General features: G+C 49.9%; 1 protein-coding gene across 2 annotated transcripts; it reads left to right on the top strand.

The window, feature by feature from the left end:
* Positions 1-8,488: 8,488 nt before the first annotated feature.
* On the top strand, positions 8,489-24,834 carry TSKU (tsukushi, small leucine rich proteoglycan). 2 transcript variants are annotated; one of them, XM_061458143.1, is made up of 3 exons: positions 8,489-9,160; positions 9,865-9,939; positions 23,642-24,834. In XM_061458143.1, the coding sequence occupies exon 3, from the start codon at positions 23,649-23,651 to the stop codon at positions 24,705-24,707; it is 1,059 nt and encodes a 352-aa protein (XP_061314127.1). In that variant the 5' UTR covers positions 8,489-9,160; positions 9,865-9,939; positions 23,642-23,648; the 3' UTR covers positions 24,708-24,834. The 2 variants fall into 2 exon arrangements, with proteins under 2 accessions (XP_061314127.1, XP_061314128.1); XM_061458144.1 differs by having other exon boundaries at positions 9,858-9,939.
* Positions 24,835-25,930: the final 1,096 nt, after the last annotated feature.

Here is a 25,930-nt window from a genome sequence, read left to right as displayed (position 1 = left end):
TTTGTAAGATGATGTGAATCTCAGCATTGCTGTCTGCTTGCTTCATTATAACCCCGTCCTTGGGCTCACAAGGCATCTGGGTATTGCTGGGTACGTATTTTGGAGCATGAACAAACAGCCAGTGGATCGATGCTTGCTGGTGCAAACTTGCTGAGACAAAATATTAGCTTCATTTGTTAAACTTTAATGATTGACCTGGCTGACAAAGCCCAGAACGCAGTAACTCCCAGTTCTCCAGGCTTGTTTAGCTATTGGTTAATTACACTTTAAGCTCAATGAACATTATCTCCTTCAAAATACATCCCAGCCACTCAGTTAAAAACACATGCAATCAAACCTCAGAGGAATGCATCACAAACATAAGGCCCGTATGAAGTTGGTTTGAGTGACAACCCACTAGGCTTTGTGGCGCCAGTGGTTCTAAAGCTGCTTGCAAGGAGATGCCAACCCATGAAGTCAGCATCCATCCATCTTCTGGGGAGCTTGGCAATGAGGGAAGACTGCAGCCTAAACAGAGGAGCTATTAAAGCAGGAAAAGATGCATATGTCATCTTGTCTGTGATACATACCATGCTCGGTTACCATAGCAATGGACGTTATAGGTAGCTTCAGAGGAGGGAGTGATTAGCAGACAGATAAGGGAGAAGACTGTGCTGTACCCTCTGCAGTCAGGGTATTTTCATTCAGATTATAAGAAACAGGATCTAGATATTAAACAGTAGGTGTTCCCATTCTTGTCCTAATCTAACTTGAAAAGCATCAGCAGTGAGGGCATCCCTTGCTTTCCACGGCAGGCAATTGCACCAGATGACAGATTTTCCCAGTATTTGGCCTCCTGTTGTCTTTATTTCCCACTATATGGCGCTTAATCTTCTCAAGTGACAAGCAAAAGCACCCCGAGTCAATGTTTGCCTTTGAAATTTGGCTGCTCAAAGGCTAACTTTATCGAGTAATGATTTTGTGCTTTGGGCTAAAACTTGCTTCCAAGGCTTCAGCGCGCAGGTGGATTCTATCGTTCAAATTAAAAGGAAAACACATTTATAACCATTTTATCTTCCACTAGAAAAGCGAAAGAATGGAAAAAAATATTCCTTTTATTGGGACTGGAGTTATTTTCCTCTTTTAGCCTGGTTCCTGGACAAAATGTTGCCTGTGTGGTCTTTTCCTAGCCATTAAGCATCCACACTTTTAAGCATGCTGGCCAGTATCACCCCACTTTCAGAAAAGGGTCTTTGCCACTCTATGGGGGTAGAAAGTTCCTACAAGATTCATTAATATCAGCAACCAGGGAAAGGAGAATTAAAGGCAAATTAAAGGAACATTAAATGCAAATTAATCTATGTTAATGGGCCTGTTAATGGAAAGGCAATTCCTCACTCATCCGGCAAGGCAGCAGCCAACTGATCTGTCAGCAAATGCTTCCTGGTCCACCAGCCTCAGAGCCCTACCAGAAATACTTCAGGTTGCCCTTTCCTGACCAAACCTGTAAGGATTACTGGGAGGAACTGGGAATACTGCAGGGTGCAAATAAGCAGGGGACTAGGAAACCAGGTTTCATTGCCAGGGAGCCAGAAAAGTGTCAACAGCCTTCTCCAACTCAGCATGAAAATAACCCTAAATATACTCTATTGTTTCCTTTATTTTCCACAACACAGGTCGCTGCAGGGCTTGTTTCAGCAATGTGCTTGTACCCACACATGTAACAAAGGCCAAGAGTGCTTAGCGAGCAATCCTCTGCAGAGGTGAAGTCGATGGAGCCTTAGGAAACACAAAACGTTGAGTGAGTGTTTAAGAGCTTTATGTTTAAGGGCTTTTTTAAGGTTGGACTTTGGAGTTTTAGACCAAAGACATCCAGAGGTCTCTTGCAGCTTAAATTACACCTTGAGTTTGCATCTTGAGAGATGTCCTCTGTTGTCTGTACTCTTACCTTATTCCTCCTTAGTTCTCACTTTGTAAATCAGACTTCTTTTCCAAGCCATATTCCAAGAGGATTTTCAAGTCTCTGACTGTCTGGATAAAGAGCCTCAATCCATGATTCAATGTCCTTCTGGAGGATGAGACGACCCCAGTAGGCTGCAGCATGCAAGCAGGGTGCTGGTTCCCCCAGTGCACCATGCAGACTCTTTCACTATGGATTGATGGGGTAAATATGGGCCACACAATCTGTCTTTGATTTCTACCTTCTCAAAGGGATTTGGATTCTATCCAGCTTATGGGGGAAATAGAGATGAAGGAACCTCTGAGGACTTGAGGTTCCAAAGACACGGAACTGAGCGAAACCGAAACATGACTTCAGAAAGATGCTAACACCTCTTCAATCTACAGACTGACCTGCTGATACCAATGTGAAGGTGTTAAAAACACTGAGAAGAAAGATAGAACAAAGATAAAAAACCCCGTGTTTTACTTCTTCCCTTGGGGAAGGAAGTCTTACGAACCATGCATGGAATTACCATGGTTCATAAGATGGAACCATCAGGTTTCAATCTTACAAATCATGATGACTCCAGGTAGCATTCAACAGAGCTGAGGATGTGACCTTTCATGAAGAGATTGACCTCAACCTACAGACACCATTATAGAAACAGGGTCTTCCCACCCATTGGCCTTCCCCTCCACGGCTTAGCCACAGATGACAGCAGAAAGAGCTTAGGACGCATTGATTTCATCCATGTAAACCTAAACATTTATTAACTCAGGAGCTGAATATTGACTGGTGTCAAAGGGAAGTCGATATCTGCAATGAGAGACTCAACGTCTATAGAAAGGAAACAAAATGGCCAGTGAGCAGCTTGCCAGAAAACAACCACCCACTTGCCAGGAGCAGTGAGATGGATAAAAGCCCACATTTCCCTTGGGCAAGCTATTTAGGCTCCATAATACCTGAAAAGTGGATGTTTGGCCCCAGTGTGGTGATGAAACCATCACAAGTGTCCAGGCCTCCTCTGTTGTCTGTAAAGACAAGGGATCTGGGTTTGGTTCAGCGGACCTGAAGGAGACCCTTCTTTTCTCCATCAGTGGATGGGACTCAGCCGGTCTCATAGAAGACTCGGTACTCCTACACAGTATTGTTAGTCAGGTTACTGAACAGCAAGGGGGGAGAGCTGCCTTCCCTTCCTGCTGCTGGATTTTGGTCAAAACAAAGAAAAGAAGGACTCCTCAGCCCAAGGGAGCCAAAATCCATAGATCCTATTAGCTAAACCAGTGTCAAATCCACCAGGCTATGGGGCAATCGGGTGAAGGGACAACAGGGGCAAGAGATAAACAGTGAAGAAAGGACTCTCCTCTGTCCCTCTTCTTCAAGCTGGGTCACTAAGCACTAAGGAGAGCAAAACTCATGGGGAAAGGCAGGAAGAATGAGCAAGAGGAACCTGGACCCTTACCAACTGCCATGGGGCTTCCACCCAAAGGAGCTGGATTCTGCCTCCTTTCCTGAATATTCTCTGTGCAGTTTTCCTACTGGCCCTCAATCAAGAAAGCTATAAAGAGGTGACACAGTTTTCCATACGAGTCCATTGGTCGACACAGACCAAGCGAGTTGGCTGCAGTCAATCACTGATGAGACTTCCATCTGTAAGACATGGTCAGTGACAAAGGATAAGCATGGACCTACAGGACAACCAGCATTTTTGACCCAGGCTGTATACAGCAGCTTGCAATGTGTTTCCAAGATTCCCAGTGTCATGGGTATAGGTGCAAATTAAGACCACCAGGGGTCTTAAGTCTTGCTTGTTACAGGAGTTCAAAACATCTCTATTTCTAGCTCTGACTTACCACAGGACTCCTACAAGATGGGAAACATTCCCAGAGCAACATTCCCACCTCTTCTACATATTCCCAGTGGGAATGGTGGCTGTTGTGTGCTGCTATTCTAACTTCTTGCAGTAGCTAAACCCTTCCACAAGTAATCATTGCTGGCTGCTGCTGCGGGTGCTTCCTTCTGAGAGATGCCACCAAATGCACTCAAGCTTCCTAAGACATCTGCTCTATTTCAGCCTCAAAGGAGAGAGTTCATGAGCAATGCACTACACAATGGGAAGGCTCCTTCCTCTGCAGGAATACCCAGGGAGGAGGACACATAGAAACATAGACTCACAGAATGGTTTGGGTCGGAAAGGACGTTAAGATCATCCAGTTCCAAGCCCCTGCCATGGGCAGGGATGGGGGAGAAGATCAGAGCTGGGGATTGCAAGGCACCCATCTGGGTTTGTGGCTTTTCTAACAGTTTGGTGCATGAGAAATCGCCTTTCCTGAGATTGCATAAGAAAAGGAAGGGAAATGAGATCTCAGGGAGGGACTCAAAGGGGCGAAACTCCAACACGGGCTCTTCTTACTAATCCAGTTTATGTCATCCTCATTCACTCTTTAAGTCCTCTTGCTAAGTATGTGTCTATTAGAATTCATTCAGGAGGAGCTCAGAGTGACTCAGATACCTTTCCTTTGGCTTAAGAGGATTTTAGGCAAGATAAACCAGGCAGGATGTTATCAGATGTTGAGAAACAAGGAACTGAGCTGGTGTCTTCTGGGAACAGAAGGTCAGAGAAAGGCTCAGCATGGCCCTGAAAGAACCAAGCTGGGAGAAGATGTCTTGTGGCATTCAGACCTGTCTCTGCAGTGGTAGTCTATGAGGGCTATTTGGAGTGCTGCTGTTACAGCTGGAAAGGACCTTAAGATCATCTAGTTCCACACCCCTGCCATGGGCAGGGACACCTCACGCTAACCCATGGCACCCAAGGCTCTGTCCAACCTGGCCTTGAACACTGCCAGGGATGGAGCATTCATAAATTTGCTGGGCAACCCATTCCAGTGCCTCACCACCCTCACAGTAAAGAACTTCTGCCTTATATCCAATCTAAACTGCCCCTGTTTCAGTTTGAACCCATCACCCCTTGTCCTATCACTCCAGTCCCTAATGAAGAGTCCCTCCCCCGCATCCTTGCAGCCCCCTTCAGACACTGGAAGCTGCTCTGAGGTCTCCACGCAGCTTCTCTTCTCCAGGCTGAACAGCCCCAACTTTCTCAGCCTGGCTCCATACAGGAGCTGCTCCAGCCCCTCATCATCCTCGTGGCCTCGTCTGGACTTGTTCCAACAGCTCCATGTCCTTTTTATGTTGAGGACACCAGAACTGCACACAGTGCTCCAGGTGAGGTCTCACAAGAGCAGAGCAGAGGGGCAGGATCACCTCCTTCGACCTGCTGGTCACGCTCCTTTTGATGCAGCCCATAAACTTCAGACCAAAACCCAAAGTTTAAAGATCTTTCTTTATCCAAATCCAGAGGTTTTAAGCCATGTTCATGTTTGTCAGTTCTTCCTCTCACATCACCAGTCCTGGCAGCGCTGATCGCTGGATTTTATCTCAGCCTGAGGGTTTATTTCCCAAATCCTCCACGTTCAGACTGGCATTTTGCTTTCCTGAGGCCAACTTAGACACGGCAAAGGCCAAGCACGAGGCATGGAAACATGAACAAAGTGGAAAATAAAACAAAAGCTTCCAGCATAGCTGCTTCCCCTACCCACAGCTACACAGAGGAACAGTGCGCAGACCTGGCTGAATGGAACCTTAGGGCAGATTGCTCATGTCTGGAGATATCACCACCACCTTGAAATAGAAAATCACAACCCAGATTAAGGGGTTTTCTAAGGGGTTTTCCTAGGGTTTTCCCCATAAGCACTTGGCTCCGCTGAGGCCTGAGCAGAGATTTCCCTGCCCATGGCAGGGGGTTGGAACTGGATGATCTTAAGGTCCTTTCCAACCCAAACCATTCTATGATTTCCTCTGTCTGGCTCCCAAGGATGGCTCACCCCTCCTTGGCAGAGCTGATGGAGTCTGATGGTGATCCCAAAAAGCAGCTCCTTAGATGTGGATGCAGTGAGCACGTAACCCAGATAAGCCATGCTGCCCAATTCAGAGGGTGCAGAGGAAACACTGCGATCTCCTTCTGATGCCCCCAGGACCTCCTGCCTTGAGCCCCAGACCATTAATCAGAGCTGTGTTTGCTGGGGGGGGGCAGCTCATGGAGTGATGTGCTCAGAGAAAGCAGAGCAAAAACCCAGCCTTTTTGCCACCTTTTCATCACAAAGAGATGCTAAACGCAAATCGCAGCAACACGCTTGCCTGAGGTTCACAGCCTGAGAAAACTTTGATCATTGATGTGGGGCCTGTGGCGGATTTCAAAGCACCAGAGCTATGAAAAGTAAGCACAGGGAGCCTGATTGTACCTTCTTAACCTAAACTTATTAAGCAGCAAGCAGCTTCACAGCTTGAGACCTGGCACAGGCCACTAATCATGGCTAGCACATGAGGGGAGCGGCGTGGGAAAACTCATGGACCCTTGAGGTCCTTTTTGCCCTGTCCATCACCACCACACTAGATAGGTTCCTGGTTCTTTTCCCAGTACCAGCATCATGACTTGAGCCATCACTGAGCCATTATACCTGATAATCAAGAACTTCTGGTGCGGGGCTGCTCTTTCACAGCATCCTTGCAGCAGCACCAGAGACCATCCTCCAGTGACGGGGTCCAGATTTCTCTACTCGCAAACTGTGGATTTTTTACCTTCTCTTTTTCTCTCTTTCCCAAGTTTTATCCTATTTCAAGGCTTGCACCATACAATTGATAATCCCCACTCTCCTGTCTGCTGGCGTTGTTCAGACCTCGGTGCTGCCTTGTGCTCTGCATCCTAGGGTGCTGGAGCTGACATCGGCTCTATAGTCCTGGAAAACCGGGTGTAGACAGCATTCAGGAATAGGATCAACTCCTGCAAAAGAGGTCAGGGCTGGAAACAAGGCAGTGCTGTGAAGGCAACTCCGGAGTGATCCCCAGGAAAGAATAAGGACAAGAAGGGGTTTTACCCAGGGGGGATGCAGAGCATGCAGAGCAATGTGTGCGTGTGCAAGGCCTGTTTGTCACCCCCCTTTTTCCCCCATAAGAGGGGATCTGCGAGCTCAGGAGTGGCACAGCCGAGCGCAAGTCCTGCCTCTTTCTTCCTCCTCCTCCTCCTCCTCCTCCTCCCAGATGTTCCCTTGTGTGCAGCCATCTGTTGAGCTCCCTCCTCCTGCGAGGAAGGGGCAGCCCGTTTGCCCGGCCAGCTGCACGCCTTGGACGAGGAGGAGGAGGAGGAGGAGGAGGAGGGAGGAAGGGGACACCCGGCCCCAAGCCCCTCTGCTGCCGGCTCCCGGCGGCGCCCGCTCCCCTCCGTGGGACCCGACCCCGGCCCCGGTGAGTCGTGCCCCCCCCAACCCTCGGCACCCCCAGTTCTCATTATTGGGGATGGGAAAGGGAGGTTTGAGCCCTCCCTGCTGCCCCCCTGCAGGTCCGAGCCGAGCGCCCGCACTGGGGGTATCTGCAGGGACCCCCTCCCTCAGCCTCCGAAAGGGGAAACTTTGGGCTGTGATGAGTTGTAGGGGCTCAACGAGGCGGGGGGGGACACGACATCGCAAAACACTTCGGGTGCGGCAAACGGGGAAGCACAGAGGTTTGGGGTGGGGGTGAGCTACTTTGCCACCACTTCTGCCATTCCCACAGCGGGATTTTGGGGTGCAGAGGGGGCGTGAGAGCTCCCTCCCCTCCCACCGGGGCGGGATGCATCGTTTCCAGGCGGGGATCCCTTCCCTTCTCCTTCCCCCCCGGTGCAATGAGGAGCGCTGGGGATTGCCACGGCTGCAAAGTAATCCGAGCAGCAGCTGGAGGCTCCGCACCGCCTCCCGTGCCCGGCTGCGGGGCTTTGATTTCAGCCAGGGCTCCGTTCTCCCCCCCTCGTTCCCCGGGCCAGGCGGTCGAGGGGAAGGAGAGAAGCTCCTAGGTCGGGTTCTGGTGCTGGGAGGCTCGCTGGGGTTCGAGGTAAGGGGAGAAAGGAGAAGGGGAGGGTGGTAACGCTCGGATGGGGTGAAGAGGCTGGAAGGGGGCAGGAGGAGGGGGTCTGCTCCCCAGGGGCTGCGGAGATAAAGGCAGGGCAAAGCTCCCCTGCCTGGGAGTTTCCCATGGTTGTAAGTGGATTAAGCTGGAGGGGAAGGTGTGTTTGGGGAGAGGAGGGGAGGCAGCAGACCGGGGTTTATTTGTTCTCTTATTAGAAGAGAGAAAAGAGAGACCGAAAGAGAAAGAAAAGGAAAGAAAGAAAACGAACGAAAAAGAAAGGAAGGAAAGGATCTGGTAGTGACTCTCGAAGAGGGAGGTCACAAAGCTCGGCGCTCCCCTGATAACACACACACCCTGTAAACTTTTTAAGCAGCTCCATGGAAACTTGTTATTAACGCTGCAGTCATTTAAAAGGCGCAGACCACGGCGGGTTTGCTTAGCCCAGGGAAGCACAACACGTGCCAGCCCTCTGGAAACAAAAGGGTCCCTCAACTTTGCTCCTATGGCTCGGGGTTTGGGGTGGTCGGGAGGAGGAGGATGGAGCTGGTGGTGGGTTTTGGTGTAGGGAAGCGGCATCGCCTCCGTTAACCGATGCTGTCCATCGCGGTGAGCTAATGGGGAGAGGGGGGGGGAAACACGGGTTCATCAGCGCAGCTGGGCGAGGAGCCTCCAGTCTCCCAAGTGGAAGCATTTCCCCGTGTGTCTGCCATGATAAATCAGCTGCCGTTAGGCTGAATAACCGCATTCAGGCCGGTTACAGTAGGAAACTTGTCTGGGTGGACACTGTGCCATTGCTCTGCAGAGAGCAGCCGGGGCTGGTGGCTGGCGTTGCGCTGAAATATCGCATTGAGCGCTTGCTCCAAAGCTCTCCTGGCAGCCGCGGGGGCTTTAGAGCAGTGATAGAGAGCAGAGGGAATGCCAGGAGAGGCACTGTGGAAAGGCAGGGTTAGACCAACGCCTCGCTGATCCCCCCGGCAATGAAGGAGCACACTTGGATGTGTTAGATGCTGCAAGGACCCAGGGGAGCTCGGGTTGTCTCTGGGGCAATTTGCAGGCTAAACTTGGCTGGCTGCTCGCCCTCGAAGCTGCAAAGGCAAAGTGGGTTCGTATCTCCCATCGACCTCTCATAGGGCACAGCTTGTGTCCTTTTGTGACCCATGGAAGCCAGTCCCTATGCCGGGGAGGACATGGGAATGGGAGGTGCTTGCTCATGTGTGGGTTATAAAGGGCCCGGTGAGGTCCTGACCCGTGCTCAGCCGTTTCCTGTCTCACTCCAACACAGGATCCCTCTCTGGAGGTGGTGGGGTGAGTGATGCTCAGGACTGGGGTAGGAAGGAGGTTGGGTGGCAGCATCCGGACCATGGGTTTTCCCTTTGCAGTATCCCAGAACAGGTTTTCCCTTGCAGTATCCAGGACCATGGGTTTTCCCTTTGCAGTATCCCAGAACAGGTTTTCCCTTTGCAGTATCCCAGAACAGGTTTTCCCTTGCAGTATCCCAGAACAGGTTTTCCCTTTGCAGTATCCCAGAACAGGTTTTCCCTTGCAGTATCCAGGACCATGGGTTTTCCCTTTGCAGTATCCCAGAACAGGTTTTCCCTTGCAGTATCCAGGACCATGGGTTTTCCCTTTGCAGTATCCCAGAACAGGTTTTCCCTTTGCAGTATCCAGGACCATGGGTTTTCCCTTGCAGTATCCCAGAGCGAGCTGTGCTGCGGGGAGACGCTGCTGGTTTGTGAATGAATCCGAGCAGCTGCTGGCGGAGGCAGTGGGGAGCAATTACAGAATGCCCGGAGGGAATGAGGATGTGAGGGACATCCCAGGGGATGTTAATATCTGGCAGCGAGGTGGAATGGAAGGGAAGGCTGCAGGGTCAGGGGGAGGGTCTCCTGCACCCGGTATTCCTTAAGACTGAGTGCAAGGAATAGCCCAGCATTGAATGGGTGGCAGGAAAGAGCTGTAAAACAAAACACCAAGCAGAAGTCTCCCATGTTTTTGAATGCAGGATAAAGCATCCTGTGTCGCCCCATCCCTGCAGTGACAAGCAGCGTGTGTCATCCCGGTGGAGACAGAGCTGGGAAATAAAGGTAAGCCATCGTTTTCCAGAGGTTTAGAGTTTCCCCTCCATCCCTAACTGCTTCTTTTCCTCCCCTTTAATCTCTTTTCCCTCCTCCTCCTCACTTGTCAGCTTTTGGTGGGGAGAAGCAGAGGCTGGAAGGTGGGATAAGGCAAGGCATCCTCACCCTGGTACCCTGGGAGCCGTGGTGCTGCCAGACTTCCCAACACCGGAGATGCTGAGAGTTGGGAAGAGATAAAGCCTGGCTTGAGCAAGCTGATTCTTGTCTTAAAACTTGGCACTGATGGAGGTGAATGGATGGAGGGCTCAGCCATTTGCTGCAGGGAAACTTGGTGATTTTCAGCTGTATTGAAGTTTTTATATGTATTTCTTTAATTTCTTGGGAATTTCCATCATTCCTTATTGGAGTATTCATGATGGGGGAGGGGGAAGGAAATACATGCTCTGAGAATCATCCCATCCTCCCCACACACACTGCTTGCAGACACTGCCAAAGATTAAACCAACCTGGCTGCCTTCGCACGGGACATTCCGGAGTTGCATTAACCAGGCTGGAATTCTGCCTGTCGCAGCAGTGGCACACTGGAACGAAGCACTTTATCTTTGCTGTGGCTGAGTGCAGGGCCATGTGCTGTGTGTAACAGCTGAGTGCTGACACTTGTGGGCTTTATTCTCCTTCCCTTTTCCCCTCTGCTGCTGCTTCTTTGCTCTCTGTGTATCCGTGATGCTGACTCCTCTCTTTCCCCCTGGTTCATGTCCAGCAGCTCAAATAAGGACCTTTAGGGCTGTTTTTTCACTCTGAGTAAGATAACCCTCATTGGGAAATGCTGAGACTTTAAGGCAAAGCCCTGCTGCGGCAGACGGGTCCGAGCAGATGCGATTCCTCACCCCTATCACGTCTGAGGTGACAAATGCCTGCAGAGCAATCTGAGTAGGGCAGGACTTGTCCCTGACCCCAAAATCATTCATTTTCCTCCCAACCTTGAGAATGAGATGTCTGTGACAGGGGGCATGGAGAGGCTGAGCTTCACACAGCAGGATGGAGGAAACCCTTCCTCCAAAACCCTTTAATCATACGATCATAGAATCCTAGAGTAGTTTATGTTGGAAGTGACCTTAAAGCTCATCCAGTTCCAACCCCTGCCACGGGCAGGGACCCCTTCCCCTACAGCAGCGTTCTCCAAGCCCCTGTGTCCAACCTGGCCTTGAACACTGCCAGGGATGGGGCATGGGTATGTGTGGGGATGCTGTGATTTGGGATGTCTTCCTCCGCTGGTAGTGAAATCAGGTCAAATTGGGTCAGGAGGTGGCTTAATAGAGGGTTAAGTGGTAAAGGAATACGGTTGTGTGTGACTTTGAACATCTTTATGGTATAGCAGAAGTGCCACAGATCTGTGCCAAAACCAGGGGAACAGGGATGGGGACAGGATGGAGCCAGGGAAGGTGAGCAGCATGAGTGGGCAGAGGTCCCTGGAGAGCCAGACCTACTGTTGGCAGCCACGGGGACTGCAGCCACACTTCAGAAGGCCATGGACAGTGATTTGAGGGACACTTGGATACTTCCCCACCACAACCACCTCCCCGGATGTCCCTTTCCCTGTCCCCCAGCCCAGCTGCCCGTTTCACAAAGGGCAAAGTAAGGTTGGTGTCTGCAGAGCATCCAGGCAAGGCAGGAGCTGGACATGGTGCATGAAGACAGTGATGGCATTTGGCTGGACCAGTGGTGGCAGTGGTGGTGTTGTCTGCGGGCTTCTATGTGGGGTGAGACTGGGATGTCTTGGCTCGTGAGTCCTTCCCAGTTAAACTGATGGGATTTGGATCTGGGAATGGTACCACCATCCCCACATGGGAATGAGCACCTCTGGGGTTAGTCATGCTTCAGGTGTCTGGAGGGAAACTGAGGCACACAAACGGGGGGACCCATACTCATCAGCAATATGAAATGGGTCCTGCTGGGGATGTAGCTCTCCCAACCCATGTTAGATGAGTTTGCTCTCCAAACCCCTGCACCAGGAACTGCAGGATCCTGGGCCAGGGAAAGAAGGCAAAGAGCTGAGGAGGTACCACAACATCACATCACTGGGGCAGGGAAGCGTCACCTAGGGTGGGAACCACAGCGGGGATGATGCCCTGGTGGTAAGCCCTTTGTCAGCTTTACCCATTCCCAAACCCCCCATTCCCAAACCTTTTTGGAGACCCACAGGGCATAAGGAATGTCTTGTGTGCTTTGGTGGAGTGGAGGCAGCTCCTGAAGCCCTGGCTGATGCTCTACGGAGCGGTTTCGCTGCCATTCATTGTTCACAGCATCACACTGCAAGAGTTATTGGGGGGGGGGAGAAGAAAGGCTGGGAAGGGAAGGAGACAGGAGCCTCCAGCTGTGCTGTTTGGCACAATAATGGCCAGGATTGTGTGTATTATCTCCTCGGTGGAGGGTCTGCAGCTGCACGCTGAGAGCCACAGGCAGCAAAGAGGCCCAGAGATCATTGTGTATGAAAAAGACCCATAAAACCAACCACAGAAATAAAGCAAAAGCCCACAGAGAAGCCCTGGGTGATGGGGACAGCCTCATGTTGCCTCCTTGCTTTGCCCTCCATTATTGAAGCCAGCAGCCCCGCAGGGTTGTTAGAAGGGAGGTTGGGAGCTGCTGCCTTTCAGAGAGCTGAAGCTGCATGGGGTCCTCCTCAAATCCCTCTGCCAGGGCCCAGCTGAGGTGGATTTCTTTCCCTTCTTCTTTGTGCATGATTCTGGCTGGTGCTGCCTCTGCTTGATGGAGTCAGGGAGAGCACCACGATCAAGACACACAAGAGGCAGAATCTGGACATCTGATTTGCAGACACCTCTGTTTCAAGGAGAAAGAGCTGGAAAGCCCTTAGAGGTACAGGATCATGGAAGCATGGAATGGTTTGGGTTGGAAGGGACCTTAAACCTGCCACGGGCAGGGACACCTTCCACTAGAGCAGCTTGCTCCAAGCCAGTGTCCAACCTGGCCTTGAACACTGCCAGGGATGGGGCAGCCACAGCTTCTCTGGGCAACCCATTCCAGTGCCTCAGCACCCTCACACTAAAGAACTTCTTCCTTATATCCAATCTAAACTTCCCCGGTTTCAGTTTGAACCCATCACCCCTTGTCCTATCACTACAGTCCCTAATGAAGAGTCCCTCCCCAGCATCCTTGCAGCCCCCTTCAGACACTGGAAGCTGCTCTGAGGTCTCCACACAGCTTCTCTTCTCCAGGCTCAACAGCCCCAATGTTCTCAGCCTGGCTCCATACAGGAGCTGCTCCAGCCCCTGATCATCCTCATGGCCTCCTCTGGACTTGTTCCAACAGTTCCATGTCCTTCTTATGTCGAGGACACCAGAACTGCACACAGTGCTGCAAGTGGGGTCTCACAAGAGCAGAGGGGTAGAACCACCTCCTTCAACTTGCTGGTCATGCTGGGATGACAGGGATGCTGTGAACTACTCAGCCTTGGTGGGCTGTGTCTCACCAGAAGGGGCAAAGGCATCACCATGGGATGCTTTACCTTCCTCCAGCACCATCCCTTCTCTCTCTTCTTTCCTTCCTTCCCCCTGCCCAGCTCATCCTCCCAAGGAGAACCCACCATGTCCATGCATGCAGCATGATCCTTCCGCAGCCAGCTGGTGTGATCAAATGCAAACCAAGTCAGGAACGTGGGGTTCATCCATAGATATCAGGCCTTTCCCTCATGGACCAGACAGCTGCTGGTGGGTCCTTGCAACCTGTGCTCTCCTGGGATGGGATATTGTATGTGGCATTCCCCAGTTGGGCACAAAGACATGGCTCTATTAACAGAAGCATCCATCACGGGTAGGTTTCCTCTCCTGTGCTGTACCTGTTGGTGCTTCTCACTGTCCCTGTGTACGGTGCTCATCCCAGAGTGCGTTCCTCTTGAATTATATCATGTCCCTGGGAGCTGGAGTGCTCTGATGCAGCATTGTCATAGCCAGAGCTGGCACAGGAACTGGCTGGGGGTCAGGTGTGGAGAGCCTCATCAAGGGCTGAAGCTATAGAAGAACCTTGCTAGGATCATTTCAGCTTTCAGTAATTGACCAGCTAAGAAATAAGGCCTCGGTTGGTTTATGCTTTACCTACTCACATCAGCTTCCTGCTCTGACACCAGCGTGTGCAACCTTGACGTTGCAGATGAAGCTTCCAAGCTGATCCTTTGCAGAGGGATATGCAGCCCTGGAGAAGGAGGGTTTAATCCTCCCAGTCGTTGCTGTGATTTGAGTAAAGCCTGAGTACTCACAGCCTCCCTCTGGGCATCACTGTGAGGCTTTGAGCATTGGTGATGATGGGGGAAGGGGATCTGTTGGTGGCTTCACCAAGTCCCTCTACGGCAAAATACATTAGAGCTGGCTTAAAAAGCAGTATAAAACTCTCCTTTTGCTATGAAGTGCCAAGCCAAAGGGCTGCTCTGTCCTCCTGCTTGTGCCAAAAGAACTCATTTGCACTCCAGTTCTGGGATGTGTCACTGGGTTTATGATAAAAGATCCTATTTGGGCAGAGTTTGAGGAGGTTAAGAAAATATTTGTGTTCCCAGCTGAGATGAGGGCTCTGTTGCACTCAGTGAGTGCTGGGACAGTGAGACCTCCTGTTCCTGGAAATGCTTATGGCGAGAAAGAAAAGAGGGAGGATCACAATCAGGGCTCATTGAGGGTACAAGGATTTGGGGTGATGCTGCAGCAGAAGAAAGCCCTGAGGTCCTGCATCCCTTGTCTGATCCCGTGCATCCCACGCCGCTAGACCCGGTGTGCCACCACGGACGCTCCCAGTTTGAGCCATCCTTCATCTGGCATAGCCAAAAGGCAACAGTGGGGCTGGGATGCTCACACCCCGTCAAGCCCCACGAATCCCCCCATAGTGCTGCCAGGAGGTGCCACGCTGCTCCAACACATTTCCCTGCCCGCAGTGCTCCAGAGGCTTGGCAAACTTCACTTCCTTTCGGGAACGCCTCCTCCGGGCACAAGCACAGCTCAGCGTGAGGCTGGTGAGCAAAACCACTTCCAAAAGCCACAGGAGACCCTTTCCCCCACCCCAATAAAACTGCTGTTAACCTGAGAGCTTCCTGGGCTCAGCAGGGAAGGGGGATTTTTGTGCTGCAGTGATTTCATTTCCCCATGCTGGAGGCAGCACTGACTTTTTCCCTACTCGAGGGGAAATTCCTGGGAGTTGAGCTGGTTTTCGCTTCCAAGATGTGGCTTTTGGAAGCACGTAGCTCTTGGGGTGGCAGAACCTGTCCGTATTTCAGCTGTGGAGGTAAATCAGCTGGAAGTACTGTATGGGTTGGCAGACCTGCCCGCACAGGTTTCCTTTTGTCAGAGCCCGAAATACACCACGCTTTGATTTCCTCCTTCGAGGGGGGATGAGGGATGCTGGAGGAGGGAGGTTGCACCAGGGGAGCAAGCTCTTAGCTGTTTAAACACTAGGATGATAAATTACCTGTTGCCTCTTGCAAAGCAGATGGGATTTGTGACACGAAGAGTTGGAGCAAAGATTATTTTAATAGGTCTCTCCAGTTGTTTTATATATAAAAAAAAGGCATCAGATTTTTCTTTCAACTTAAAAAAAAAAACCAGTGGAGCAGAGGCTGTTTCAGCCTGAGCAAGGCACGGCACATGTTTGGAAACAAGCCCATAGTGTGGAGCTGTATGGTTTGGAGCATTCCGTCTATATCCATCTTTCCTGCAACCTATGGTGGGTTGAGAGGCTGCTTGGGTTTGGCTTTGGGGTTGTGAAATGATTCTGATGCTCGACAATCTGGCTTTGCTCTTGCCAGTCTTACCTAACCCATCCCTGTGACAGCTATGTGTATATAATAGCTATGATATATAACCTGTCAGTAACAGCTACGCAAATCTCTCTGAAGGATGGGTGGGATGCTGGATAATCATGGAGGTTTTGGCTCAGTAGTTTATGTCTGGAGCAGAGAGAAAGGGAATGGAGATACCTGAAATCTGGGGAAAATGAGGAATGGTGTCTTGGTTTTTGTGTCCTTGCTCCTTCTGGCTGCCTGCAACCCAAATTCCATGTTTCCTGCTGAGATCCACATCTCATTGCTCATGCAGGGCAATGGGGTTCTTGTCCGTATCTGGGAGCAGCACTTGGACCCCATTCATAGCAGTTCTGTCCCCTCTTGAAATCACTTGAACGGGACCAAAGCACCTCCCACAGCAGATAAACCACTGGCTCAAGATCTCCTTGATTTGTCTACCTGCTGTGATCCCTGGGGACCCCCAGTCAAGGAGGATAAATCCCATCCTGAGCCCACCCATCCCCATCGCTCTGACCTGAAGGTCTGCCTTAAGCACAACCACGTCTCCACATTGCAGAAGCAGAGATGACTTTTCTTTCCATTACCAGTCTGGTGCCTATTGTATCTTATTTTTCCATAGCCTGGTAATGTAGATTCCTGATACCACTGGGTTAATTACTTGCTGACAAGTCCTCTTTTGGGAGTGGAGCTCTTGGCTGAATGCAAAAGAGGTGCTTTTACATCTGTTATTAGAAATCATTAAAGCAGAAAGAAATTAATAGAGAATTTTTTTCTTTTCCTTTTTTTTTTTGGTCTTCATTCCCTGCATTTAATTCTGATTTTCCCCAGTAAGATGGAGCAAAAAATGTTCAGCACCTGCAGAGTGATTTATCTCCTGTTCAGGCCCTTGGTGTCTCTTTACATTGAGCCATAAGGGTTAAAGCCACCATCCCAGTGGCTGAGTTTCCCCCCATCCCAGTGCTTGCATGCACTGGTGGGGTAATAAGGTGAGGAGAAGGAGAGGACCAGGTTGCAATTCCCCTTCTTTATATCCTCATGGATAACTGTGACTGACTCTTTAAGAAGCATTGCACTTCCCATTGATAAAGCCATCCGTGTGATGGGTGATAACTTACCATCTACAAGCAACTTGTGCAATGGGTCCTGATGGAGGGTCTGTGAAATCAAATTGAATTTAGAAGAGCCAAGGGGCTAATTCTCATCCTGCTGTCACTGATACCTAGAGTAACTCCACTGAACTCCTCCAAACCTGTCCATGGACGTGTTCAAGGCCATGTTGGATGGGGCTTGGAGCAAGCTGCTCTAGTGGAAGGTGTCCCTGCCCGTGGCAGGGGTTGGAACTGGGTGAGCTTTAAGGTCCTTTCCAATCCAAACCAGTTTGATTCTATGACCTAAGCAAATACAGGATCAAACTGAAACAGCAGGTACTTCTTGGATTCTCATTACCTCTCCTCTCCCTAAATCCAACAAATCACAACACTGAGCATAAAACCAGGACCAGTTCTGCAGAGTGCACCCCAAAACCAGCAGACAACACAAGATAACATATGGGTTATAAAGCCCTGTTGCCATTCACACCAAAACTCCTTTGTGAGAAGCATTAATTGCTTTAATAAGCTTTATAGAGGGGGCAAAAGCAGCTTGTGGGGAGGAAGAGCCGGTCTGAAGCAGGCAGAGCAAAAGCCTGGATGACCTTTACTTTCAACTGATTCACACACACAAATAAGAACCAGTAACCTTGTCAGCAGCAATTCCTTTATCATGTGAGGGGTGTGTGCCTCTGAATTGAGGGATTAATAGTCTCTGGTCGTAGGCTGGTTTGAGCTAGTTTTGCTGCCTGCTCCCATTGGCCTATGGGATCTGGAGACTGGGCTGTGATTGCATCTCTGGTGTAATTTGGACTCGGCCTGGGAGAGTCCGCACTGGAAAAGTGGAGCTGTTGCTAGAGCTGCACTTTACTCAGTAATTATCCTTATTTTACAGAGTAATTCATGGGAGGAAGGGAAGGGAAAGGTGTCTGAAATGATTTTGTGCTTGGAGAAGCCACTTGGGACCATCCTGATGCTCTGCTGCATCCCAGCTGCATCCCAGAGCCTCCCAAGTATTTAAAGAGAGAACGAGCCAACTATCTCTCTGTGTTTTCCAGCCTGGAGGATTTATGGCCTCTATCAGCCTATGCAGCTTGTTTCACTTTCCAATAACTTTCCCTTTCCCCTGCCCCCAGCAGTGATTGCAGCCAAGTGGGCCTTGTGGGCCTCGCTATAAAGACTCTGCTTTTCCTTCACTTGGCTGATGCAAGAGGAAGGAGACGATCCCCAGATTTTCCTCCTGATGAAATATTGCTGTTAATCCAACTCCTCCGTCCTTCGTTAGAACAGCAGCTCTGTTTGGGATAGGTGAATTGCAGCCCTTCCTTTTTGCCTCTCCCCTTTAAAGGTTGCTCTATTTGCTGTTTAATTAATCCAGCAGAACACTTGGAAATGACCAGGATCTGTCCTTAGAAATGCACAGATTCATGTTATAGATTCACAGAGTGCTTTGTGTTGGAAGGGACCTTAAAGCTCACCCAGTTCCAACCCCCTGCTATGGGCAGTGACACCTTCCACTGGAGCAGCTTGCTCCAAGCCCCATCCAACCTGGCCTTGAGCATCACCAGGGATGGGGAATACCTGTCATACCTGATCTGCTCTAATTGTGGGGTGCTATTGGAAATACAGGTCCTGACTTCCTGATTCCTGTCTCAGAGCTGGTAAACCTGTGGCTGGGCAGCCTGATTTGCTGGAAAACTGTCCCACCAAAGGAGAAAAAGGAAGATTAGGATCTTTTTGGATGAGTGAGCTGAACTCATTCATCCTGGGTGCACTTTGTTGCTGGACAGGACTTGGGTTTGGAAGATGCAGCCAGGGATGGGGTGGGAAGCTGTACCAGAGGGAGACTGGGCCTTCTGTTCCACCATGGACAAGGGAGAGATGGGGCATTGCAGGGATGGATCTGGTCTTAGGCAGGTTTCATCTCCTTCTGAAGTAATTAGTTTCACTTCACACCATTGTAGACCCAACCTGGGGTTACTGCACTTCTTAGTTATGCACCTTAAGCTTCATGTGGTGACTTTAGGTCCTCATCCATGACTTCAGCTGCATTTCAGCTTTGGGAAGCTGAGGGGTGCAGCATAAAGAATGAGGCGTCCCCTTCCTGACTCCCATCAAACAATAAACTTTCGAACATCTCCCCCTTCTATTTTTAATTAGTCCTTGATTTTTGGCTATAGGGATTTCCAGCTTGGTGGTTGCCAGGACAACTGGAGGAAGCCTGGGTAGCATCCTCTTCATCTCTGCATATCCAAGGAGGGGACCAGTCCCTGAGGAACGGGCTTCCATCCAAGGCGGGATGTGTTAGCACATCTCCCTTGGGTGGAAACGAGGTGGAAAACTCTCAGCTGTGGGTAGGGGAAGACAAGTGAGAAAAGTCTTTAAGGAAGAGGAGAAGGAGGAAATCCAGCTCAGTAAGAAGTGTGAATTGGCAACAGCGCCATAACAAGGCTTTCCTCTCTCCCACACCACCCCGCTACCATCAGCTGAGACGTGGGTTTCCTGCAGTCTGGTTCTCAAATCAGATTTTGATGGGGTTTTCTTGGGCAGGGAAGCCTCAGTGTGAGGTTTCTACCCATGTACTACCACACAACAGTGCAGGGGATGAGCAGGGCAGGAAGGAATCATGCATTGAAGCATCTGCAGGCTCAGGGAGGGATGTGGGATTTGGGGAGAAGGCTAGTACCGCAGTTGCTAGGAGCTTGGTCCATCACTGGGTCCCTTTGAGGTTGTCTCAGGACATTTGCCATGCAGAAAGGATGAGCAAGATAGAAAGAGCAGAGACCTGCAGCCACTCTGGGTAGCGAAATGTGGGGGATGATGCTGCACCCCAACAGCTCCTGTTGAAATCAGTGGGTACAATGAGCCCCTCCCCAGACCTCATTTATTTTACCCCTGGGATATCTCCACACCACAATAGTTATAAAAATGCTCAATGGCTGAACCAGCCCAAGGGCTGCTTTCTCCTGATGGCTTTCCCTTTACTATCCCAAGTGCTGGTGCCAGTGTTTTCTGATCCATGGTGTTTCCTCCAGGTGAATCTCCCCTGTGCTTCAGCAGGATAACTCATCTCCCTTTTACAAGGGGATACCTTGGCTTCCTGCCTTTATCTGCGGAGCAGCTCGTAGGCAGCAATCCAAAGGCAATTTGATGCTGTTTCAAAAGCATGCTGTACACAGATGAACAGTAAATGCCTGCAGCGTGTTTCTTTCCTCCTTTCAAAGAGCACTATTGATTGCTCCACGCAATGACAAAGCATGCCTGGACCTGACTAAGCTCTTCCTTGATTATCTGGCAATGCAGGAGACTCTTTTCTTGGAGTGGAAGGTGACCAGCACCTTTATTTCTCCTATCTTTTATCAGAGCTATTGGCCAAGTGGTCTATTTGCCTATGAACGCTTCATGCTGCTCCATAAGGGAGTTTTTAGCTGGTAGTAATGGATTGCAGCTCATCAGCAAAGCAATTGCAAGCAAGTAAGGGAGTATTTGGGGCAGTGCTGGAGGATGGAAGAGGCAATAGATGCTGTGCAAATAGCTTAGCTGAGCTTTATGTCCTGCATTTCATCTGTGTAATGTCATGTCTTTGACGCTGGCTGCAGCAATGTGTGGTACAGTGGGAGTCACTTTATCTGCCCACTTATGGAGATCATTTCTGTAGCTGGTTGGGAATGGAATTCCCATGTCAGAGGGGTTTAAGCAGCTGCATGTGGAACCTCTGGCTTTGATTCTTATCTCAGTTCAAGGAATCATAGAATCCCAGACTGGTTTGGGTTGGAAGGGACCTTAAAGCTCATCCAGCTCCAGCCCATCACGGGCAGGGACCCCTTCCACTAGAGCAGCTTGCTCCAAGCCCCTGTGTCCAACCTGGCCTTGAACACTGCCAGGGATGGAGCAGGTACAGCTTCCTTGGGCACCCTGTGCCAGCACCTCAGCACCTTCATTATAACGTTTCTTCCTTATATCTAGTCTGAATCAGCCTTCTTTTAGTTTAAAGCCATTCCCCCTTGTCCTGTAGCAGGGCTACAGGCCCTGCTAAAAAGTCTGTTCCTAGTTAAAATGGGACTTTGGAAGTTGCCCTCTTGCTTTTCTTCAGGTGGCAGCAGGAGCCCATGAAGGTCTTAACAGTGCTGAGAAAGCCAAGTCTCACACTGATGTGTCTTTGGACCTGCTGAGGTCTGATCCAGCTCCCATCAGAGCCAACAGGATGCCATGAGGAACCGAGCTGGGCTTTTGAAGGAGAAGTCAGGAGACACTTTCCCTGTTGCAACATCAAGTGGGAACAGCTACTGGGTAGGATTTGAGAGAACACCAGTATCATAGTATCACAGCATCCAAGGATACAAGGGACATCAAGGATCATCTGGTCCAGCCTCCCTTGGCAAAGCATGACCTAGACTAGACATCCTAGCACCCTGTCCAGCCCATTCTTAACAATACCCAGCGTTGGGGAGTCACCGCTTCCCTGGGGAGATTATTCCAATGGCTTGTTGTTCTTACTGGGGAAAATTTACCTCTTGTTTCCAGTTGGAATCTCCCCAGCAGTAACTTGTGCCCATCACTCCTCGCCTTTTCCATGGGGCTCCTTGTCAAAAAGGAGTCTCCATCTTCTTTCCAGCCCCTCTTTAACTCCTGGCACATGGGAATAAGGTCTCCTCTGAGCCTTCTTTTCTCTATGCTGAACAAACCCAGCTCTCTCCGCCTGCCGTGAGACTGAGCTGACATTAGTGCAGGTGCTTCCCTGTAGCGAGACATTTAACATTTGAGGTTTCGCTTTTTGAGTTCCCAAATTGCTCCCTGCTGCTGTAATTTCCCCTGGTAATGAAACATTTCAGCTCATTCCAAGCGCAGCTCCATGGAAAAAGGAGGATTTAGTCTAGGAGGGTCTGCAGAAGGGAGCGAGTTATGGTCTGCCTGCACGAAACCAGGGGGGATCTGCCCTGATGTCGTTAAGAAAGGGGTATCTGGAGACGTGCCTGCAGAAAGGGGCTCTACCCCTGTGTCCCCTCTGCACACAGATGTGTTTGCTCAAGAAACAGTTGAGATGGGCTGGGACTGGGGCTCATCTCGCTGATCCTCTGTTGTTTCTATGCAATAATGCACCCCAGAGGACTGCGCGTTGGCCTTTAGCAACGCGCCGGTTGCAAGCGCGTTGGCCGCAGTCCCAATCTCTGCTCTCTATTTGCAGGAGCTACCACCAGACAAGTCCTATCAGTGATCGGGACAATGTTTTGGCAATGCTTTGTGATCCTTTTACACGTTGGCAAGTAATCCCTGGGAAGGAGAGCAGAGCCAGTGCTGGAAAGGGAGAGAAACCGCTGCCAAAGGCTGGGTGAGGGAGGATGAAGTGTGAACTCCTAGGAAATGGCCCTGGGAAGGTGCAAGGGCTGTGGGGAAGGCGCCTCAGCCAGATCAAAGAGTGTATAGGAAAGATGATCCCACCAGGAAGTGAATAAAGTGCTTTTAAGCGGCAGTGGGAAAGGTGAGAATAGAGAGCAGGGGGGCTGAGATGGGGATGGGAACGTGCATTTTAAAGGGGGTTTATTTTCTTTGGTTAAAGGAGTGCTTGGCACGTGGGTCTCTTTATCACCATGAGCAATGATGGCTCTGCTTGCTTGGTTTGGTGGGAGATTGCTGGCCTCTTGTAAGGCATGAGGAGCTGTCACCCATGACTGCGATGGGAACCAGAGGAAAGCCCTTGTTGACCTGTAGGATCTGGCATCCAATTTAACCCCTCCAGAGATGCAGAGCTAAAGCTGTTTTAGCTGGCTGTTGAAATCACTGCTGCTTACAGTTGTGTAGAGGATGTGTTAGGATGCGATCAGAAGAGGCCAGTGAAGTGCACATCAGCTCTCTTCCTCCCTTGTCTGTGATGATGAAGGGACAGAAACACCTTAGATGGAGGAAGTTCAAAACCAGAGTTAGGGAGAGCTCCCTGCTTGCTGCCATTGTTAATCACAGAGAATTCTTAATGTAATTAGCAAAGCCTCCCCAGAGGCTCTGTATGAAACAAATTGACTCCACTTGATGGCTGTGCAGGAGGCTGGGCCCACCACAGCAGAGTCTGGGTTAGACTGAGTGGTCCTTAGTTCCTCTGCTTCATCAGGCGAGGAGCCAAGGGGATGTTGTCCCTCCTGCCTGCCACCAGCCTGAGGAGCACTGGGTTTAGCCACCTGGTACGAAGCAATGATTTTACCTACCTAAACACTTCTGTATTAGCATCTGAAGTCTAAGCAAAGGAGACGTGCAGTTCATTTGGGCAGAAGGCAGCTCCTTTCTAGCTGTTCATCCTGGATGATGTTCTGATGATGCTGTTCTCTCTCTCCTCTATAGGAAATTTGAATGGAGCTTTGGTTTTTCCTTTCCTGATAAGGTTTTTGGACACCTAAGCCTCCCACTGGGTGCACAGCCTAAATGATTTCTCTAACCTCTCAGTGCAAGACTCCCAAACGCATGCCCTGACATGAAGACCTCTGTGTGCTGAAGTTTGCCAGGCTCTAAATGACTCAATGTTTGAGCTGTCATCTAGCTCCTTCTGTCGTCCACTCAGAAGGATAGATCTTGCTGATAGGCAAGTTCTTACTGTTCTTACAGCTGATTTCCTGTTGGTTCTTAACTTGGTTATATCTTCAAGACTGTTGACCCTGTTTGTTTTCTCCATTAAGTTCCCACTGGGGTTCATAACATGAAAGACAAGGTGTTTGGCACATCTATGCTGTTTGAGGTTATACTTAATCTATCCATTTGGAAAGACAGAAGAGAATACTGTACAACTTAAACAGTTACACATCTACAGCAGTTAAATCTATTTCCTTATCTTGTTTTCCAGGTCAACAATGCAGTTCCTAGCCTGGTTCAGTTTGCTGCTTCTACTTCCTTGTTGCAGTACCACCAAGACCTGCTTCCCCGGCTGCCACTGTGAAGTGGAAAGCTTTGGTCTCTTTGACAGCTTTAGCCTGACCAAGGTGGACTGCAGCGGGATAGGCTCACACATTGTTCCCGTCCCAATCCCTCTGGATACCTCCTACTTGGATCTATCATCAAACAAACTGGAAACAATCAATGAATCGAAGCTCACCGGCCCTGGATACACCACCTTGGTGAGCCTTGACCTGAGCTACAATAAGATTGCCAAGATTTCCTCCACAACCTTCTCCAGGCTTCGATACCTGGAGTCCTTGGACCTGAGTCATAACTCTTTGGAAGTCCTTCCGGAGGACTGTTTCTCCAGTTCTCCTTTGGGCGACATAGATTTGAGCAATAACAAGCTCTCGGATATAGCGATGGACATTTTTGCTTCAAAAGGCCAAGGAAAACCCTTGAATGTGGATCTATCCAATAATATGCTCAGCACAATTACGAGACACCGTGAAAAGAGCATCCCAAATATCCAGAACTTGAATCTTTCTGGGAACAGGCTGACGTCTGTGCCAAACCTTCAAGGCATCCCTCTCCGATACTTAAATCTTGATGGGAACCCCATAGTCAAAGTTGAGAAAGGAGACTTCATGGGGCTGAAAGATCTGATCCATTTATCCCTCAGTGGCCTGCATGGCTTGGAAGAGTTCTCTCCTTATAGCTTCAAGGAACTACCAGCCCTCCAAGTACTGGATTTATCCAACAATCCCAACCTGAAGTCACTGACTGCTGAAGTGATCTTTGGGCTGAACTCCCTACAAGAGCTCAACCTCTCCGGCACAGGCGTGTCGTCCTTGCCAAAGACTGTGCTGAAATACCTGCCTTCCATCAAAAGCATCACCTTGGGGAAGAACATACAGTGTCTTAAGACCATCAAAGAAGGACAGTACCACCGACAAATCGGGCTGACCAAAAAAGAGGTCCTCAGTTGCCACGATAGCCACGGATCCGTAGCAGCAGCACCTTATGTTTTGTGATGAAAGCTGGGGAGAAGGTGGGGAAGGGAGGGTGGGGGGCCATGGGGTTTGTACAGGATCGGACTGAGAGGGTTTGCAGTGTGCCTTTTGTAAGACTGCCAATAATTTATATATTTGTATAAGCCAATATTTGATTGTTTGTGGATTTTATAAACTCTCAAACCCTGGCTCACGTCATCTGCAATGCTCCAGTTTTTACCCTTGAAGTCCTGCACACAGCCCCTTGGCTCAAGAGTGGTAATGCTGGATAATGGGGACCGAGCTGCTCTGCAGGTCCCAGGGCAGAACAATAGGTCTGGAGCAACCTTTTGTGTCCCAAAACAAGGTCATTTGTGTCCACACCAAAACACACTGACTCTATAGCTGCTTGCTTACAAACCCATGCACCATCCTTTTGTATTAACTATTACTCCCCAAGAAGTGCCTTCTGGATGTTGCCTTCATTAGCAGCACCCTGGTCCCTGTCATGCACTTTCAGTCTTGAAGAAACCTTTCCAGACAAACCTGAACACAGGGTGCTCCTAATGGGCTGGTTTTTACATGTTATTTGCATGTGCGTGCAATGACCATTAAGACAAGAACTTTCCCCACTGTTTTCTCCCTGTTTTCCCATCATTTCTTTAGATCCAACCTTTCTAACCTTAGCGAGCCGTTGCTCGGAGATGATGCTCAGCAAAGCAAGAGGGAAGCAGAGGGGTTTGCCAACAGCCACGTCTCACCCAGGAACCAGCCTCTGAGGAAGCAAATTGAGTTGCAAAGTAAAGAGATCATGTAGCCTGGCATAAAATAGTAATAAACATCCCTCTTCCCTTTCTGGGAAAGCTTGGAAAAAAACCTGAGCAGGGATCCCCATCTCGACAACCTTATCAAACCAAGCCCCACAGGATGTGAGACTAAGCTGTTTCCATGCTGATGTTCCCCATCTGAACACAACATCTGCAGCTCAGCCGGGAGCATGTGAGGCAGTTTTCAACACCAAAACACTCTCTGGAGCATGCCAGGAGGATTGACACTGATGCCTGCGCCCCTGCAGCGCTTTGCCTATCAGGGGAAAGATCTTGTTGGGTTTTAGTTCCATGTTGTGGCTTTTCTTTCTCTCCCATAGCTCTTTGGCTGCCAACCGCAGTCTGATAGAAAGCCTGGTCCTTAGAGGTTTGCTCATGTTTTCCTTTGTTTCTGAGATGCTGGAAAAGCAAAGGGGAGCCCCCCTGGTCCCTCTTCTT

The sequence above is a fragment of the Pezoporus flaviventris genome, unplaced genomic scaffold, assembly GCF_033815535.1.
Source record: "Pezoporus flaviventris isolate CSIRO_AGI_PZ_B2104156 unplaced genomic scaffold, CSIRO_AGI_Pfla_v1 ptg000025l, whole genome shotgun sequence".
Taxonomy (NCBI): Eukaryota; Metazoa; Chordata; class Aves; order Psittaciformes; family Psittacidae; genus Pezoporus; species Pezoporus flaviventris.
The sequence above is the reverse complement of the archived record's forward strand: the minus strand, read 5'-3'. Positions and strand labels throughout refer to the sequence as shown.

What these genes read in the sequence shown, in the direction of transcription:
- TSKU (XM_061458143.1), top strand. Translation starts at nt 23,649, where the DNA reads ATGCAGTTCCTAGCCTGGTTCAGTTTGCTGCTTCTACTTCCTTGTTGC.